This window comes from Spodoptera frugiperda, chromosome 26, assembly GCF_023101765.2.
Source record: "Spodoptera frugiperda isolate SF20-4 chromosome 26, AGI-APGP_CSIRO_Sfru_2.0, whole genome shotgun sequence".
Classification (NCBI taxonomy): Eukaryota; Metazoa; Arthropoda; class Insecta; order Lepidoptera; family Noctuidae; genus Spodoptera; species Spodoptera frugiperda.
This window is the reverse complement of record NC_064237.1, coordinates 5,664,990-5,684,514: the sequence shown is the minus strand read 5'-3', so window position 1 is coordinate 5,684,514 and position 19,525 is coordinate 5,664,990. Positions and strand designations below refer to the sequence as shown.

General features: G+C 33.9%; 2 protein-coding genes across 2 annotated transcripts; one reads left to right on the top strand and one right to left on the bottom strand.

Annotated features, from left to right (window-relative positions):
• Positions 1-258: 258 nt before the first annotated feature.
• LOC118281856 (GPI inositol-deacylase) lies at positions 259-18,366 on the top strand. The gene is made up of 17 exons (XM_050705047.1): positions 259-604; positions 681-772; positions 1,126-1,256; positions 2,028-2,185; positions 2,666-2,944; positions 3,456-3,626; positions 3,823-3,944; positions 6,797-6,931; positions 8,460-8,616; positions 9,932-10,203; positions 10,572-10,700; positions 11,144-11,365; positions 12,075-12,263; positions 13,409-13,562; positions 13,888-14,291; positions 15,608-15,709; positions 15,958-18,366. Exons 1-17 carry the CDS (start codon positions 452-454, stop codon positions 16,376-16,378), a joined length of 3,291 nt encoding a protein of 1,096 aa, XP_050561004.1. The 5' UTR covers positions 259-451; the 3' UTR covers positions 16,379-18,366.
• Positions 18,367-18,562: 196 nt separating this feature from the next.
• LOC118281859 (signal peptidase complex subunit 1) lies at positions 18,563-19,044 on the bottom strand. The gene has a single exon (XM_035602626.2). The coding sequence runs from the start codon at positions 18,939-18,941 to the stop codon at positions 18,660-18,662; it is 282 nt and encodes a 93-aa protein (XP_035458519.1). The 5' UTR covers positions 18,942-19,044; the 3' UTR covers positions 18,563-18,659.
• Positions 19,045-19,525: the final 481 nt, after the last annotated feature.

Genomic DNA, 19,525 nt, shown 5'->3' with positions numbered 1-19,525 from the left:
CGTGTGGTCTAGAGATTCTGAATCAGAGAAGATGCAATATTCTTCTTCTCATTTATTCATTTGGACGATTACACCGTTTTTTGCAACAATTAATAAAGAAAAAATTAATGAAAGGAATCTGGGCTAATTACTGAAAAGATTATTATTTCATTTTTAAAAACTTTAGAAGCTATTAAATCAATAACAACACTTTTTTTGCTTCGTATAGGAATAATCAACACTCATTCGTTATTTGACAGTAACTACACTGCCCAAACGTCATTACACTATTGTCAAGATGACAGTTTGACAAACAAATGCAGGCAATCTTCTTGATTCCCCGATTTTGTGACGAGTGAAAAACGAAATTATTCAATAGTTTTGGTTTAGTACTTTCACAAGCGATGTGATTAATTAAAGGTGTCCTTTCATCTCCGTTTTAGTATAGGTACCGCATTAAAAAGCCTTCAAAATGAGATTGTTAAATATTTTGGGTTCCAGTGTGTTTCAAATTCTTTCGATTGTGTTTGTTTTGAGTTATCTTCTCGGTGTTTTGAACTTGTATTTTAGTGACAAAAATAATTACTGTATTATGACTTACATGTTTGAGTATCCACAATTTGTGGTAAGTATTTAGTTATTTTCTATAGAAATTTATTACTACATCCACTGGCAAAGGTTTAAATCATTGATATTTTTAGCGAATGACCGTTCCGGAGAATAAGATTTATCCGCAATATGCATTATACGCTTATAGTGAAGGAAGATTTACTGAGAGAGCCAGAAAAATGTGGTATGTATTTTTCACGTATTTACCAACGAAACAGCGAATTTTTCAGTGAAATGTATTTCAAAATTAAGATTCCAGAAGTATCTTCCCTTAACCAGCTTCATTATGCTTTATGAATATCCAAGTAAATAACAACAGTAGTAGTTAAACTCATCAATACCTATTATTCTGTCTTTAATTCATGAATTTGTTTACCAATGTAATATTTGTGCAGCTTTCCTCTATATTTTAAATACAATTTGAAGAAACCACTATATTGTCTGACATTATCTTAAAAAATATATTCACATACACCTTAACATATCTTCTATGTTTTACTGCTCTAGAAAAGAATCTATCTATTAATGTACCAACAGGTTTGATGGGGTCCCAGTCTTGTTTCTACCTGGGAACTCTGGCAGCCATATGCAAGTCAGATCACTAGCATCTGTGGCACTAAGGAAGGCTCTTGCAAAAGGATACCAACACCATTTCGATTTCTTTACAAGTAAGTTCAGAGTAATGAAGTTTAGATTCACTGAGACAGTTTTACTTTATTTCTTCTTTAAATTTTATTATTGTACATACTAGATACTCCCTTGCGGATTCATCCGCTCTGCTTGGCTCCTACTGATTGTAGCATGATGTTTTATAGCTACAGCCTTCTTTGATAAATAGCCTATCCAACACAAAAATAATGATTCAATTTAGACAAGTACTTTCGGACATTAGCATGTTCAAATAAACAATCAAATTCTTCAGCTTTATAGTGTGTAAGGCTGATCTATATCTAAATATTAGTAAGATATAGTTAGATAAAATTGTGTGCCAGTTTTAATTCTCTGCTTTATCACTGTAATTATGTTGATACTGTTCCCTGTACTCTGTTTAATGTTTATGTAAAACTAGCTCCTTCCGCGCGGTTTCACCCGCTCTACTTGGCTCCTACTGGTCATAGTGTGATGTTTTATTGCCTATAGCCTTCATCGATAAAACTGCTATCCAACACAAAAATATTTATTCAAATTGGACCAGTAGTGTTGGAGATTGGCATGTTCAAACAAACAAACAAACTCTTCAGCTTTATAATATTAATATAGATTTTAAGACAAGTGATTGAGTAGATTGAAGTATCAGAGGTAATGAACAAACAAACTTTCATGTCTACACAATTGGGACTTAATTTTTCAATTTATTAGTGTGGCCATAATGGGATGTAAAATAAAAATTAATCACATAGGATAACTCTAGTTAACCTATGAGATATCTTTGTTTTTAGTTAGCTACAATGAAGAGCTATCAGGTCTATATGGTGGGGTGCTTGAGGACCAAACCAAGTTTGCAGCAGCTTGCATTACTAAGATCTTGAGCTTATACAAGAGTAACCGGTACACTAAAGCTGTACCAACATCAGTTATACTCATTGGACATTCTATGGTAAGTGAACATTTTTATATCTCAATATATGATTAATATATTCTAAAATACATGTAGGTACCTACCACATAATATTCTACATAGACATGTATTCAGTTACAAAAAGAAAAATTATGTAGCTTAAAATTTCATAGAATTTAAATACATAATTTTTGATAGAATATAAAATTACAGTAAGCTTTGATCAGTAAACTTAAACTGAAAGGACAAATAACAAATAACTATTTAGTTATTATAATTATAATTAACTATTTGAGTTTAGGGAAATTTATCACACAGCCGTCAACAATTAGGTCACGCTTTTTTCCCCATTTATGCTCAATATATGCAATTTATGATACACTAAGTTGATTCAATAATTATTCTCGATGTGAGACCCATAAGGTCCTATTTCCGAATTTGATGTTTCGGACAAAAGACCTTATCCACGTGAGACCCAGAGAATTGCAAGTATGACAACTTCTATCCCTCATTATACAGGGTGGAATTATAGCCAAGCGATTATTGGCCTACCCAAACACATTCAACGCAACATCACTAGCCATAACATTGGCAGCGCCATTGGAAGCTCCTGTAGTTAATGTGGATTCTGCCATGGATAATTATTACATGTTTATGGACTTAGAGTGGAAATACAACATTAATGAACAAATTGAAGCTAAGGAACAGAAGATGTTGATCAGTTTCGGAAATGGACCTCGAGATGTTTTGATGCCATCTGGTTTGACTCACTCAAATGATAGTTATATAAATGCTTTGGTAAGTAAATTTATAATACACTAGCAAACCCGGCGAACTCCGTTTCGCCACCATTGATTTTCCCTGTTTTCCTATGTTTCTCTTAAATTTTTCCGGAATTTACTTTTCTATAAACCTCACGAAGCCGATCTTTCCAACGAATGCAAAACCGTAGAAATGAGTTTGTGTGTTCTGGAGTTATAGCGTCAATAAGGAAAACGCGATTTATTTTTATATAATAAATTTTCGTCGTTTAATAAAGCTGGTTAAACATTAATATGATGTGCATGTGTTATTAACTCGTTATAAAAACAGGAAATTATGATGATTTGTATAAATGTATGCTGCATTGATCTGCATGTATGTAGCTAGGAAATATTTACCTATATTTTATTTACTTTCAAAAGTAGGTAATCTAAATAAGTAGCAAACGCTGTAAACTACAAATAGTTAGCATAATTCAAGTGAAACAAGTCCATTAGTAGTAATTGAAAAAGATAGTTATGCTTACTTTTTAATTGATCTATTGTAGACTACAGCAATCCCAGGAGTATGGACATCACCAGACCATGTGTGTATAGTTTGGTGCAAACAACTTGTGATGGTAATAAACAGATACTTATTCTCTATTGTCGACCCTCACACGCAACAACTGAATGAAGATCATCAAGTATTGAAGTTACAAGCTCGGCGATATTTCCAGGTACGTAAGTTTGGGTACTTTTGTTTTTTTGTACTTAGATTCTCGACTTTTTTTTACAGAACTATAAGGTTGGAAATCGCACTAACAAACCCTAGTACTTGCGCAAAATTGCGCAAAAATTTTTCGTTGTTTTATTCTTGCGCTAACTTTATTCGCTTTGCATTTGAGCTTTGTAATGACTTGTTAATGTTTGCAGGCTAATCGCTCAATGATTTTGAGCCCAGATATTCCTCGCGCAAATATGACTATGGTTGCTGATGCGTTCTGGTATGAGGATAATAGAAGAATCTATCAAATATCGAGACCGCAGATAGACAAGTAAGTACCTATTCACAAATATATTTATAAACTTGCGCTTTTGTTCCATGAGATCGATAAAAACTTCAAAGCGCCACTCACCTACTTCTCCTTTACCTACTTCTTTTGAATTGATCGCAATCTTGCGTTGATCGTATTCAAGTATTTGTTGCATCCATAATGGATGTATACCTAGGTGTTGGAACATACAGTATTAAAACACAAAGTCTTCGCGCGTTTTAACCAACTTCAAATTAGGAGGAGATTCTCCATTCGTTGGAATATTTTTGCATTAGCTCTCGAATAAGGTCAGCATATGTTTTCTAAGTAAATACTCGTATTTAGACAAGGAAACGTACTGTGACTAATTTTGTACAAACACGGCAGCGGGTACTATTTTTATCTCCTTTTAGCCTTGACCCAAGTTTGTCATTTTGGAATGGTGGTCTAGTCTTGGTAAATAGAGATAAGATTTACAAGTTCCAACTACATGCGAATTTTTTTATCAACAAAAGTACAATAATAAAACAATATGAATTTCGATTAAATAAAATTGTGATTGTCGTTACTCTTATGATTTCACTTAAAGAAGATTGCTAATATTGTTTTAGTATGTAATATGTGTAAATCAGCTCCGATTATACAGAATACGGATTATTTACATGAAGAATATTTGTTGAATTTACGCCAAAGCAACAAAGCAAATTGTTCTTTCGAGCTTCTAGACTGCATGCTAAAATTATCATTTTTTTTTATAAACACGAACATTTGGTAAAACCCGAGAGTAAATATTCAAATCTATATTTACCTTATATTCGTTTTACCGTAAGTCGAAAATAAAATAAACAGGATTTCGAAAGTGTTCAATGTGACTTTGTTTTATTCTAATGTTCATACGTATATCTTCTGTATATCAATGCATGATGACATCAGCTACTAGTCTTAGAATTCAGGAATATAATTAGCAATGATCTTCATTCTCCTGTGTTGTGATAACGATGCGTTAAGTTAGTCACGTATGTTATGCAAGTTGTAGTAATATTATACAACTGTATATATAATTTACTGATATGGACTAAAAGATATAGAAATATTATCTAATTTTTTTATGCTCTTATCGATGCTCCGTACTTTATTTTGGACGTACTTAAATTGCCTTGTGTGGGATTTCTAAAGTTCTTAATAATATTCGAAATTCAAAATTAACTATTATGTTTACCGGCTTACTCACTCACGTAATTGTTTGACGAGGAACTCGGCTAGATTCAATCCACACTAAGGGCACAGCTAAGGGCTCATATTCATAAGCAATATTACTTAAAATGTATGATTATGTATCACGTAACTGTATTTAAACTGTAACTGTGATTCATAAGAGAGGGAGAAAAACGATAATAGACTGTCTACTTACACGTCATAAAGGTCAATTTCAATTAACCTTATCTGTCAGTTTAATTAATTTCTATCAACTATAATTTCCCATTCTTTCTTATTTACTTCGTAAGTGTCTTTTTAAACTTTTTCTTTGGATGTCGCATAATCTTATCTCTGTAATATTCAAGTTCATGAATACCCACGCCAATATTGTAGTGTCGTATCATCTTTGTAGTTAAGTATTGCATCTTAACCACGTCCACTTAAGACTCATTTCTGTTTGTATTGTTTAATCTGATAGGTATACGTGTTTGCTGTCAATTTTCATTTACTAAGAAGACGACTGTCTGAGAAAACGTATTCACTCATTAGAGTTTTTATGAACTGTTCCTGATCTATGTTTTGGCAGACATCCAGAAATGCAATGAACGTAATGCTGCGTCATTTGAATTTTTCCGTTCATAATATACGTAGTTTCCTCAGTTAAAAATAAACTATTTCGACTTTTCAATACAATATAAAAACAAGAATTGTCCTTGGGTGCACTTCCATAGACTCGTACGCCTTCCAAAGGACCCTATAGTCCCGTGATAGAAAAAGAACGAGCAAAAAGTCTCATTCATTGATTTGACGATTTTTTCTCGCAAAATATGATGTCGTTGCAAGTCAGACGTCTCATTCAAAATCCGAATAAAAAAGTATCGTTTTTGTCGTTTCTATAAACAAAAGTACATATTTAATTTGACTACTTTCTTGTCAACTTCAGTATTGAACCAGTTAGTTATGTGGGAAAAACGCAAGTGCAACGTTGAATAATTTATGGGCCGATATGGATTTTATAGAGCATAGTCGATCGACCTTGCAGTTATTGCTAAGAAATGGCGTTCTACTACTAAACCGTAACAATGCTTTATTGATCGTAGCTTGAATACAGCTCTATTCAACAGAATGAGACTATTCACTTTGTTGTTATACCTAGGCGGCACAATCTAAGAGGTCAACTCTGACGTTTGTTTATGTATATGTACCGCTATAACTTGTTATGAATGTCCTGGAATGTCAATGTAAAAAAAATAATAATGTTACTAGCAAACCCGGCGAACTCCGTTTTGCCACCAATGATTTTCCCTGTTTTCCTGCTTTTCTCTTTAACTTTTTACTGTAATACTTTGCTATAAACCTCACGGAGCCTGAGATCTTTTCAACGAACGCAAAACCGTGGAAATCGGTTTGTGCGTTCCGGAGTTATAGCGTCGGGTTGGAAAACCCGACTTTTTTTATATTACTTCGTTACTCATACACATGGGGCTGACATACATACCCTTCGTCAAAAATCTGTTTGTTAAGTACTTGTAAGTGCGACTACCTATCAGAAGGTCCTAGGTTCGATTCTCAGGTTCGGCCTCTAAGTCTCTCCGTTTGGGGGATAAAAGACATTTCTGTTTGTTCTTGCTCTTATAGGAATGGATTTCATTAATTAATTTGTTTTTTTTTTCCAGGATGACTTACCTAATGATCCGGCTGGTTGCCTTCCCACAAAATAGATTTGTGGCCGTAGAGGCAGTCAATCTCGAAGACAGCGAGTGGATATTTGGATGCAACGCAAAATTCACCTACTTCTCATATAGATACTGGTGAGTTTTGTTTACCACACTTTTGCTATAGAAAGAATGAATTCTTCCTTTAACCTTTATAAATAACAGTTATTATTCCTAAATACTTTTAACATGATGACAAATCTATTTAAGTCCACATTTACGAACAGGAAAATCGTAATTCCGATTCCAATGTTAAAGGAAAAGCATTTGAAATATAAATATAATTTATAAGTTTATTTTCTTTTTTCTTATATTTTAATATATTCACTGTCATTCTTGTTTTGAACGATTTATCTTTGTCCTTCATCAGTTTTAAATTTCCTACTATAATAAAGTTCATCATAATCAGTCAAACGGTCTGCAATATGCGTAACAAATAAACGCTTAGAATTTCAAACTTTCAAGTAAAAGACTAAGGTACACTACACATTCCTGAAAGGCTCACAATGCACATGTGACTCCTCTAGAGCTGCGTGTCAAACCTTACCGTCAAGTGACATCTACTCATATTAAGCCCCGATTAAAAAAAAAACAATGACTTTCCATTTATATCATCCGCATAGAAACTAAGCGAGTACAATTATTCAGCTAGTCACGAATATTGAGGTCAAAAGATTGACCTCTTTGATCCTCCCTTATCTACGAAAGAGCATTAACATTTTCGATCAATGTCATTTTCGGTGTAGAACAGTGAATAACCTAAGTGACTAATTTCGCACATAGGTTAATGACTTTCATGTTAACGGAGCTTATCTTTTATCGGTAACCGATATCATGAAAAGAATATTGTTTAGATTAAAAAACATGATTACGGAATAGGATTAGATTAGTAAACATGGTCTCCAAATTACGTGAGCTCTTAAAATGAGGAAAATGTACTTGCGTTTCAATTATAATTACCTATTATTTTTTGGGAGAAGTTTTGTTAACATACTGAGTTCAATTTAAAAACATAATTCGCGTAAAAAGAAACATTTTTTTTCTCCATTTGAAGCTACACTTTGGAACGAGCACCTGCCGGCTTCACTGACAGCCAGACTGACGGACAATTCAATTTGACGTTTCAAAAGTGCCTAATTTAGAATTAATTGAGATAAATGCTTTGACTTTGACTTGAATTTCTCGGCTTTTCCCATCCAATTTGGCTACTGCTAGCCATTTTATAGGTATCACTTGACCTAACTATCAGGCACTCCACAGTCCACTCTACATTTCCCTAAGCGCCATCCCCACTCCAAAACACACGCGACCGAACCACTGCCACTTCAGATTCCTCAGTCTAAGGGCTATTTCATAACTTCGATTCTATATCAATTACCTCGTTTCGTATCTATGTATCGTAAAACTTCCTAGTATGTTTAAAGACTTCGATTAATCTATCTAGAATCTAGATTCATAAAATAACAAATAGGTAGTTGATGTATATTACGCGCGTGGTAACCCATGGTCAAGTTTATTGATTTTAGATTACAAACCTACTTGATCCTTATCTTATAATTGATTTCAATTGCCTTTTATTATAAAGTCATTGTAATATAATACATAATTTGATTATTTGTTTCAGTAAAAACGCGATATCTTTGGGTGAATTGAGCCGTTGGACGGGCGCCGCCGCTGACTTTGGCAAACGTAAACTAGCTACGATAAACTTACATAAAATTAAAGAAGAGTATCCTGATTGGACGCACGTTATCGTCAAAGTGTCGCCTACTAGGAAACCCGTGAGTACTACTTTGAAATGATTTGAATAAAATTGAAGTTTAGATAGGATTGGGCTGAATATTCATGTGAAGTCTCATTATAATAAGGAAGTAAATACAGTCATGGTTTGCTTCAATCAATTTAGGGTAGTACTTTGTCGATAAAGTTTAGGATTCCGCGCCCAAATGTTATGAAGATTTTAATAAGACTCGATTATTAGTTCATTCGCTTCCCCTATTGAAAGAACAAACAAAATACTCTCTCCCACAGCTAGTTCGCTAGTTATCCTATCCCGGTAAATCATATTAATATTTTATCATACAATTTACACTTCGGTACATTCGAGATTAATTTTTTTGTTGTTAAATATAAGCCGATAAACGAACATTGATAGCTTTATCATTCCGCAAAATGATAGGTGCTTGGAACATCTCTTAATGACGTCATTCCAAAACAGTTGATCGCATAATCTATTAGTAGAGAGACCTTCCGTCGTATTAGTCAGTAAGGGAAAGGGCATTTATTTTAAACTCACGTGTAAAACCTATGTTGGCTATTCTCCAAATTCCATGTTGCATGATTTATTTGTACCTATGAAATAACATTGTCAATCTTTTTATAATTTATTAAATGAGTAACACTGTTTTCGGTAGGTAAATGAATAATGTTACGTTTAGGCATTACGATGCACTATGCGTAATGAGAATTTCTTCTTTAAGCATGGTATACCTAATGCCCTATGTGTGTCACCGCGTTGTTTATAACTTTCGTGTAATTTTATTTAAAGTATGTTCTATACAAAATCAAAACAAATTTTACCTGTTTGGAAATGATTAACGTTGTGGATTGTTTCCAGAAAACGTTATCAATCTTTTACAATCTAGGCTAGTTCACGAAATTCATTGTATGGTGAATCATGATAAGGTGTTTTTAATGCGGGCTCTATATACCTACTTTGAGATAACTGTAAAGTCTATTAGCAGTTTTGCTATTAGGTAATGGTCTAAACAATAAATCATGGTACTGCTAGCGATATTTTATTAAACATAAGTTTTTATAATGAATATGAATGGGGTCGTCGGTAAAAGGCGCCCCAGACAAACATATAACGACCAGATTGGCGATATATTAAAAAAGGGCCAAATTAAAAGTACCTTTAATCGACGAGCATGCATGAAAAGACTGATGACTGGTGATGAAGCGAAAGAGGTATGTAAGAATCGTAGATACTGGCGCTTCATTGTCTCTGCCTAACCCGATGGAAGACAGGCGTGAGGTTATGTACGTATGTATTGTATGTACATAAGTTTTTAATAACATTTACCTTATTTCCAGATAGTCCTAAACGTCGATATAAACGACCATGCGTCACGGCAGATTAAAGTGAACGTACTGTCAGAACTGTTCTTTGGAAAGTACGTTATAGTAGAAGAGACGGAGCCAGACAGTTTGTACTACGAATTGGTATTGAAAGACTTCAATCTAATACACCAGGCTTATCTACTACATGTCGAACCCACAGCCGGTTGTAAAGCGACGCAGTACCACGTATCGGCCGAGTTACATGTACCGTGGGCGCCGAACCATGAAAACTATCATTATTTTACGTGAGTATTTTAAATGCAAATGCATAGTAATCTGCATAGAACAGTTTGTATTAAAAAAGTAGTTTGAATCTACGTCTTGCTGCTAAATAGGTAATCGATAGACAAATTAAGACGGCTCCAAACGTGATGGCAAGTTAAGGATTTGTAAAATTTGTCTGCAAGGTGCAGAGGCTAGGCGCCAGCTACTTTGCTATGTATCGCGGGTCCGATTTTCGAACGGAACAAATCCTTTGTGTAATCAACAAATTGCTGTTCCTGGTCTGGGGATGATGTGTAGTAAATTGTATATTTTTAATGACAATCACGACATGGAATAAAATCTAATACTGCGGCTACATTCATTTAAAAAAATACTCATTCCATTTCAGCCACATGAAACAATCGCCGATGAAGTTGAGGTTGTACAGAAGTAGCCCCAACGCGACACAAGGTCTTCAAACTATAGAGCATGCCAAAGTAACGTTACTGCTGGACCCACAGTGTACTTACACCATAAGGTAGGTTTTCGCTTGCACATTATTTTTGTTATGTTTTTTCTGGGTACTTAATTCAATACTCAAGTATTTCGTCTTATAAGATGTAGAGCAGAATTACCCTAAAACCAAAATCTATTTCCCTGCTTTTATTTCCCATTCTCAAAACTTCAATAATTTATCTAGCTACGGCTAGTTTTAACATATACGTTAATACAAAGGCCAGTTTTAATATATTTGTAAAAAATATATATCTATCTATGCTTGATTTCCTTTGGAAGGGTACTATTAGTTGTAGCTATGATAATATCGATATTGTAATACTATTTTTTCACAGCTCTAGTAAACTTCGATTACTCGAGCACAGCTATTAATATATTGTAGCCTTTATTGATTGATTGTAGCTTTTATAATAAGACAATTAATTATAAATACAGTTTCTAATCATTATTATTATTACATTTCAGCTTATCAACATCTTGGTACCTCAGACTCGCACAGTATGCTCGCAACTATAGTCCAGTGCTGGTTCCCTATGCTGTAGCCGTTTTACTTCTGGCTGTGAGAAGCAACATACTGCACTTACAGAAATATGGATACTGTATGTCATTGCATAGCGCTTTAATGAGTGAAGGCGTCAAACCGTATTATGCGCTTGTGTTCTGCAGACTTGGTGCTACGGTTTTCTTGTAAGTACCTATATAATGATAGCATCAATGATGATTGAAATCCATAGGGACTGGAATGTTAGGTACGTTGTCATGCAAAAACTTCTAAATGGTTCGGGATGAGATTTGACACAGATAGATTATAGTCTGATAACACAAGCTTATTTTACTCAGAAATTAGACTAACCGCCTGTTACACCACCTTCATATAAGTGCCCGATAAACTTATGTGACAGATAATGCATACAGATAACGTTTTTAATTCAAAATTATCTGATACATAGCGGCTATCCAGACATTGTGAAACAAGTCTTTAGTATTATAATCTGAATTCATGAAGATTGCAGAATATTAATAGCGAGGTAAATAGTCTTAAAACGAGTATTTACTTTGTGTGTTTTACATTTTAATTTTGACGTATGCGGTCGCATTAAAAGTGAATTAATAATTTTGCATTATTAACATTTAACATTCACATTAGAGAATTCATTAAAAATTTATAATAAATTGCATCAATTATTCAAGTATTTATTGCCTAATTTATACATAAAGGTAGTATTTTTTATCTTCATTAATTTAGCGCTCTTTCTTCACACATATATTCAGACCACTTAAATTATGAAGAATGTTTAACGACCACTACCAAAGTCTCTACCTACCGTCTTTTTTAAAGATTGAATATTAAAATGCGCGAATAATAATACCTAATAAAAATTCCTTGTGTTCACAGAGCCATACCCTTTATGTCGTTCCTGTTCGAGAGCGCAAGTTGGGAGAACCCGGAGTTGCGATACTTCATAAAGTCCCTACTGGTGTTGCCCACGTATATGACAGCGCTGGGCATTGTCAACATCATGGTGACAGTCTTACTCGCGTCTTTGGTCTTCTCTTCGCAGATTGCACATAGATTGTTGTTTAGGTATGTATGTTTATGTTGTTTTAAAAACCGGCCAAGTGCGAGTCGGACTCGCCCATCAAGGGTTCCGTAACAGCAAGTAGATGACATAATATAAAAGTTCTAAAATAACTTGGTTTTACCTAGTATTTGTATGAACGACAAAGTTATATTTGCGGTTTTTGAAAATGTTTTATTTCTTAAAAACTAATAATGATATTTCGTTCAAACCAATTTTCGTAGTTAGTTTCCATAAAAATCTACAGCATATATTTTTTTTAGTTTTCCCACTCTCTTATTTTAAAAGTTAGAGGGGGGGCACTCATTTTTCCACTTTGGAAGCGTCTAACTTTCAAACGATTGATTTTGACGAAAAGTGGTTTTAGGAACCTTAATGTCTTTTTTAAAGACCTATCCATAGACACCCATCACGGATATGTTAGCTGAAAAAAAATTTTTTTCGAATCAGTTCCATGTATGTAATGCCCCCCTTTAATTTTTTTAATTTATTGATTTTTATTCAAAATTCGAATAGCGGTTACCGAAATACATCATCCTACAAAGTTTCAACTATGTAGGCCCAATAGTTTCGGAAATAAATGGCTGTGACATACGGACGGACGGACGGACAGACAGACAGACAGACAGACATGATGAATCTATAAGGGTTCCGTTTTTTGCCATTTGGCTACGGAACCCTAAAAAGGTTTAACGTTGTATTGCTATGGTCACACTTACTACACGAATATGAAGAATAAAGATAAGCGTCCACAGACCCGCATCGTACGCATCGCACGCAACGGATTTTAGTTTGTCTTGTATAGAATAATGCGTCATACATTTGCGTCCACTGGTCCGCATCGTACGGACTGCTCGTCGGCAATGCGTACCGATGACGTCATACGGAATGCATACGACGCGGGCTTGTGGACGCTGCATGTTTACCTTAAGAGTACTATTTCCTTGTGATTTATTGAAATAAGATATTTTAATTAAGTTTGCTTGTCTTAAACTTATAAACATAAAATCGTCAGTACATTTTCGCCTCTTTCATCCTTCTCTTACCAACTCTTTCCATTGTGAGATTGACTTGATTATCAAATCTATATTTAGAAACGTGCTACAAAAATATTTACGACAATATATTCTAAGTTCGAAATTATTTTTAGAATAATGTGGCGAGGTGGAAGTGGTCTAGCGGAGAAGGTGGCATCAGGTCTACAGAAAGTACCGATGGTGGTCAGCGCAGGATTGCTCTGTGCCGTACCATTGTCATGTGGAGCTGCGTCTCTCGTCGCCGGCGCAGCCTTCTATGCATTTATGGTGAGTTTCGTTTGGAAATGTAAGATTGATTTTAATTCAGTAGTTAGTATGGATGGTAGCATATCAAGCTACAAGATTTTAGACTTTATTACATAGGCATACAGTTGAAAATGCAAGATACTTGAAAGGTTTTAGTAGGTATATGTATGTGTTTCTGTACCTAGTACCTATACTAATAAGGGAAATAACTTTAATGTTCTATTTTATATAATTTTAATATGTTTTAGATAGTAAATTACACGGATAATTTGAGAATTTGCCAGTAAACTCTAACCACTATTTATCCATAATTTAACCTCAATAATCATTTTCTACTAATTTCCAGCTATCAAAAATGTACGAGGAGTACTTAGAAGACTACGTATACAAACTAATGGCGAAAGTGGGCTCAAGAATTTGCTATATGTTTAAAAAGAAAAAACCTGAACCTAAACTAAATGTAAATGAATCTGAAACTAGTCTTGTAAAACAAACAAAGGTACACGAATCTGAAACTAGTCTTGTAAAAGCGGAATTACCTACTGGCGATGGACAAGGGGACGGGAATAATGAAACGGATGTGACGTCAGAGAACACGTGTCCAGCGTCCGTGGATGATAAGCAAGAGAAGCCTTCAGATGTGGACGAGGATCTCAGTTCTTTGAACTTCCACATGATGATGTTTTGTTTGTGGCTGGCTGTGACTCTAATCAATGTGCCCGCTTTGCTCACGTGGGCTAGGAATTTTTCGTAAGTTGAAGTTTTTTGATTGCATACATACATACATACATAAGATGTCTCTAATGGGGGTAGGTTGGAGGTGGGCTTAGGCATTGAAACGCCATTTGCTACAAATCTTTCATACCTCTTCGCATCATCAGTCTTTTCATGCATGCTCGTCTGTTAAGGGTTTTTTGATTGCTTTTAAAGTTTAAACACATTTTAGCCCTTGACCTGTCATAAAATTAAGGAGAAAATACGTAAACTATAGGTAGTATAGCAGATAAGCTAGTTGATTAACAAAATTGTATCAAAATAAGGGTCACCTAATGAATCTACACTAATATTATAAAGAGGAAAACTTTGTTTGTTTGTTTGTTTGTTTGGTTGTAACGAATAGGCTCAAAAACTACTGGACCGATTTTAAAAATTCTTTCACCATTCGAAAGCTACATTATCCACGAGTAACATAGGCTATATTTCATTTTGAAAAAAAACAGGGTTCCGTAAGATATTTGGATTTTTCGGACACAAACTGAAAAAAATCAACCAAAGAAGTTACTTATTTTGCGTACGCTGCCTAAACTACAAAAGATAGAACCATAAAATGTTTTAATTAATTGTAGATCTTATAAATATCTACAAAAAAGTCCGCGACACACTATACCTATCTATGTCGAGTGAGGCACAACAACCACATTTTTATTTAAAAATCTTGAATTTTTTTTGGACTACATTTAAACGCGTTTATTTTACTCATGCTATGAATCCTTATCAAAATAAATTATTTCATCAATAAGTACAGTTTATGTTGATAATATTTGGTCTTTGAATGATTAAAATTAGACGTTTGGTTTTGAAGTTGTGGTGAAATTAAAATATTACGATATCTGCTGCACGGCCCGTTGCGAAGTGGACGTCACCAAAGCCAGGGGTGCGCGTGCGGGAGAGGGGTGTTTAGATCTATGAGTAAGGTGAAACTTTGTATTTAGACACTTTATGGGAAACGAAAGAACATAGGCTACTTTTTATTTCAAAATATAGGGGAGAGTGGGTAAAAATAGGGGATGAATGGTCTTATGGAAATTCGTCATTTTTAAAGCTGTAACAAAGGAGAGAGTGGGTAAAAATAGGGGATGAATGATCATATGGAAATTCGTAATTTTTAAAGTTGTAACAGTAAAACTTTGTATTTAGATACTTAATGGGGAACAAAAGAACATAGGCTACTTTTTATAGCGAATAAAAAGGGTAGAAGGCGTTTTGATTTTGACCACCAACCACGCGGACGAAGTCGCGGGCAAAAGCTATCATAAATAATTTAATGTTTATGTTTATTATTTCAGACACAGCATGGTACTGAAGCCTGATACGTCGTATAACGTTGGTTTAATCATGTCAGCCTGCTCTACCTGCGTGTGGCAGATGAATGGACCTAGAAAGAATTTGTGAGTATACATACAGATACATATAATAGATCATAATTAATTGAGTCCTATTTGGTTCTAATTCGAACCACAAATCATACATACCTACGAAAGTACAAATTATGGGCCATGTTTATAGGCCCCTGGCGTGGCTTGAAAATTGTAGAGTGACCTCGACGGATAGTTATGAGTAACCCGGGATTAAATTAAATATTTTTAATTGCATAATACTTAATTAAAAATATGTCATTTACTCATTTTATTTGCAGGAGACACTACGAGTCTGTGACGGCTCTACTGTTTTCGATGGCTGTATTTCTAATAGCTTTGGGCCCACTCACTCTAAGTCTTGTCAACTACGGTATAGCACTTATTTTCGCTGTGATAACTGTACAGCAGGTCTGGGATAAAGAAGATATTGTACCAAATAGCGACGACAAAAATGTACCAAAGAGCGATGAAAAAAGCGAAAATGAAGAAAAGGAAAAAGACACAGAAAAGGCGAATAATCAGAATGAATCTGATGAGAAGACTCAAGAGGATAAATGTGAAGAGAATGTCAGTGATAAAACCAGTGAGAGTTCTGAAATGGAAGACGCCGTCGAGAATTGCGACCCATGCAGCGAAAGTACTATATTCAACGTATTCAAACGGCTTAGAGACAAAATGACTTACACAGAAAACTTATAAAATGGATACCATACCTTTCCCTATACATTGCGGAAATTTTTAAAGTTGCGTAGACATACCGTGAGTACTATAAAATCTCTCGAGTAGTATGATAGTGTAGGTATGTTACAATGTTCTTTGATTAGAATATTTACCTCGAATTACTATCTATTGAACATTTTTTTTTATTTATGAACGTAATGTGGGTCTACAAAAGGCCTTTTTTTTGGTCAGACGATGATCAAAGTGGGAAGAGGTAGATGTCTATAGAAAAAGACTGGCAAAATGGTGCAATGTGAAGGAGACTTTCACTCAACTGTGAGTAGATTAAAGTGAGAAGATGAGGGTCTTAATTTCCAGTGAATATTTTTTGATGTGTTTGGAAGTTTTAATTATACATTTATTTATTAAAAAAAGAAATTATTTTTTTAATTCGTCTGTAGATGTTGCGTAAAATGTCCTCCGAATTTTTAGTGGAACACATTTTAAGGATTTTAAACTCACATAGTATACTGTAGTATATCCACTGTTAGAATAACAGTTTTCTTCTATATTTATTGCAAAGCTAAATTGCACTTACAGGCTTTTTAAATAAATCACAATTTCCATCTTCATGTTACCTATCCCTATTAGAGGATAAATGAGATTACATATTATAATATTGGAATTTAAGTATGTTCCTATGTCTATCTGTTACAAATGTTACATGTAGAAGTTATTGTAATATCAATGTTACATTTTAACAAAAGAAGTATTTTGATGTTAAAGTCTCGTATACACTAGACCATATATTGAGTACCATAAAACGGGGTAAATAAATGCAGAAGAGGGGTGAATAAATGTTGGGAAAATGTTCTAACATTCCTCATTTCTGTGTCTATTCACCCCGTTTTACCACTATCCCGTATTGCATCTCAAATATTGCCTAGTGAACACGAGGCTTAAGGCACTAGAAGTTTTAATGTTATAAAGTACATAGTAGGTGTTTAAATAATGGTTCTAGTGCCTTATCTGTAGTTAGCCAAGTTTATAGATCTCTATTCTACTATATAGGATGAACAAATTCATTTATCTCATATCAATTCAATATAAGTAGAAGGTTACTTTTACTGGGACTCATAGTCATGAGTGAATAGCTATTCGAACCTAAGCTCATGACTATAAGGTCCAGTTTGGCTTAAATTTTATGAACTGTTAGTATGAATAACACAGTTAGTATGAATGTTTTACTCATACAGTTTACATAATACCATATTATCTCTATATATAAATATCAATTGCTGTTTGTTAGTCTCGCTAAAACTCAAGATCGGCCGGACCGATTTGGGTAATATTAGTCTTGAATTATTTGCAGAAAGAAGTCCAGAGAAGGTTTAAAAGGTGAGAACAAAATGTTGGAGTGTGGTACGAAGTTTGCCGGGTCAGCTAGTTGCAAATAATTTTGTCTGCCTCACAATACTTAATATACATACATACATACATACCGGATGATATTGTCTCCTTTAGTACTGCTATATCAAACAATTCAAGAATCTGTTATATTACTAATGTAGAAAGATTGATGATTTATGTAATTTAAACAGTGTGTACTTTTAATGAAGCAATAATGTAAGTGAAGCTCAAATTTTTGTTTTTTATTTGTATACATAGTAAATTATGTAGTACCCTATGAGAGTGTATGTTGTGAATGATAGTTTAAAAAGAAATTCAGTGTTATTATTTTTATATTATAATCTTTCAAATATTCCATATTTACAAAAACGTAATCATATTAATATGGTTTTAATGAATAGCATTATTTTAGACATTTTCTGCAGTATAAATAAATTATTGTACTCAAGACATCACATATCTAGTAGGTACTTTCAATGTTGATTTACCTGCAATATTATTAATAAATGATTGTATCTATGTAGATGGTGCTATGTATTTGAAACTAGAGAGATATATAGAACATGTTTGTGAACATTATTATGATCAATTAAAATTCAGTATAGCTCTTGAAATAACATTTTTTTTTTACTCTTCATCCATTGAAACACCCTCAAAAGACAAACAAATTGACATTCTATTTACTAGGTACTATGGCATAAATTGGAGGCAATAACAATACTTTCACAATAGAGATACATGCCACATCTACTTTTTTTTTAAACCATACGCACAAAGGTATTTTTCTGTAACGGTCACAATAAAACCAACAAAACTTATTAACTATTTTATTTGAGAGTAAAGAAATACATAACTGATGGAACTGCACTCATGGTCATGGTGTGTGCGGAATATAATAAGGTTGGAATGTTCATTTCTTGCCCTTTTTTCCTGCTGGTTTTTCTTCGTTACTTCTGGGGTTCTGCCAATTTAGTGGGTTGCGGCGGTACATGGGCCATGGAGGAACAGTCAGGATTGCAGCTAAGATGAATCCGGCTCCCAATATATAAACAGACTGCGAAAACTGTTGAACGATGTATCCCCATACGAAACCAACTATACTGAACAGAGTAATAATGGCTCTGTACAATTTCTCAGCTTTGGCCTGGCCGACATAGTCAATATGAGTTGGTATGGAAGTGAAGAAATCCATAATTATTGATAAAATTACTAGAGAACCAGGAAATCCGATCAAATTTCTAACCACAACAAATTCAATACTTTTGACAAGTCAACGTCAAATGACACGTCATTGCAGTATATTATGGTGTTGCCAGCATTCTTTCCAACAGTCAAAAATAGTTTTTTTTTAATCCTACCAGAAATCATTTTTATAGCGTCCCGGCTAAAATGCATTCATTATAATTACAGTATATTGCAATTTTGTAAGGCATCTAGCGGCAAGTTCAAATTTATCCAAATAAGATGTTTAAAAGGTATTATTACATGTTTACATAATTATTATTTCAAAAGGGGGTTGGAGCTTCAGTAGATTCTGATGCAACTTGCAGAAATCAATAACTAAATAGCAAATGTTTACTATTATAATACAGGTATATTATTTATAACTATGCTGGTAAAATAAATGCAGGCACTGCTAAAATTATTAATGGGCTCATTTTTCTTTTTTTGCTTTTATTAATAAGGATTTCTTGTAATTTTAATTGAATTTTTAGGGATCATACATAATCAATACAAATTAGCGAATGATTTACATTCTTAATTTCAGCAATAATC

What these genes read in the sequence shown, in the direction of transcription:
- LOC118281856 (XM_050705047.1), top strand. Translation starts at nt 452, where the DNA reads ATGAGATTGTTAAATATTTTGGGTTCCAGTGTGTTTCAAATTCTTTCG. An exon ending in CAGTGTACTTACACCATAAG is followed by an intron (nt 10,701 to 11,143) that starts GTAGGTTTTCGC and finishes ATTACATTTCAG; the next exon opens with CTTATCAACATCTTGGTACC. An exon ending in CTTGGTGCTACGGTTTTCTT is followed by an intron (nt 11,366 to 12,074) that starts GTAAGTACCTAT and finishes TTGTGTTCACAG; the next exon opens with AGCCATACCCTTTATGTCGT.
- LOC118281859 (XM_035602626.2), bottom strand. Translation starts at nt 18,941, where the DNA reads ATGGATTTCTTCACTTCCATACCAACTCATATTGACTATGTCGGCCAG.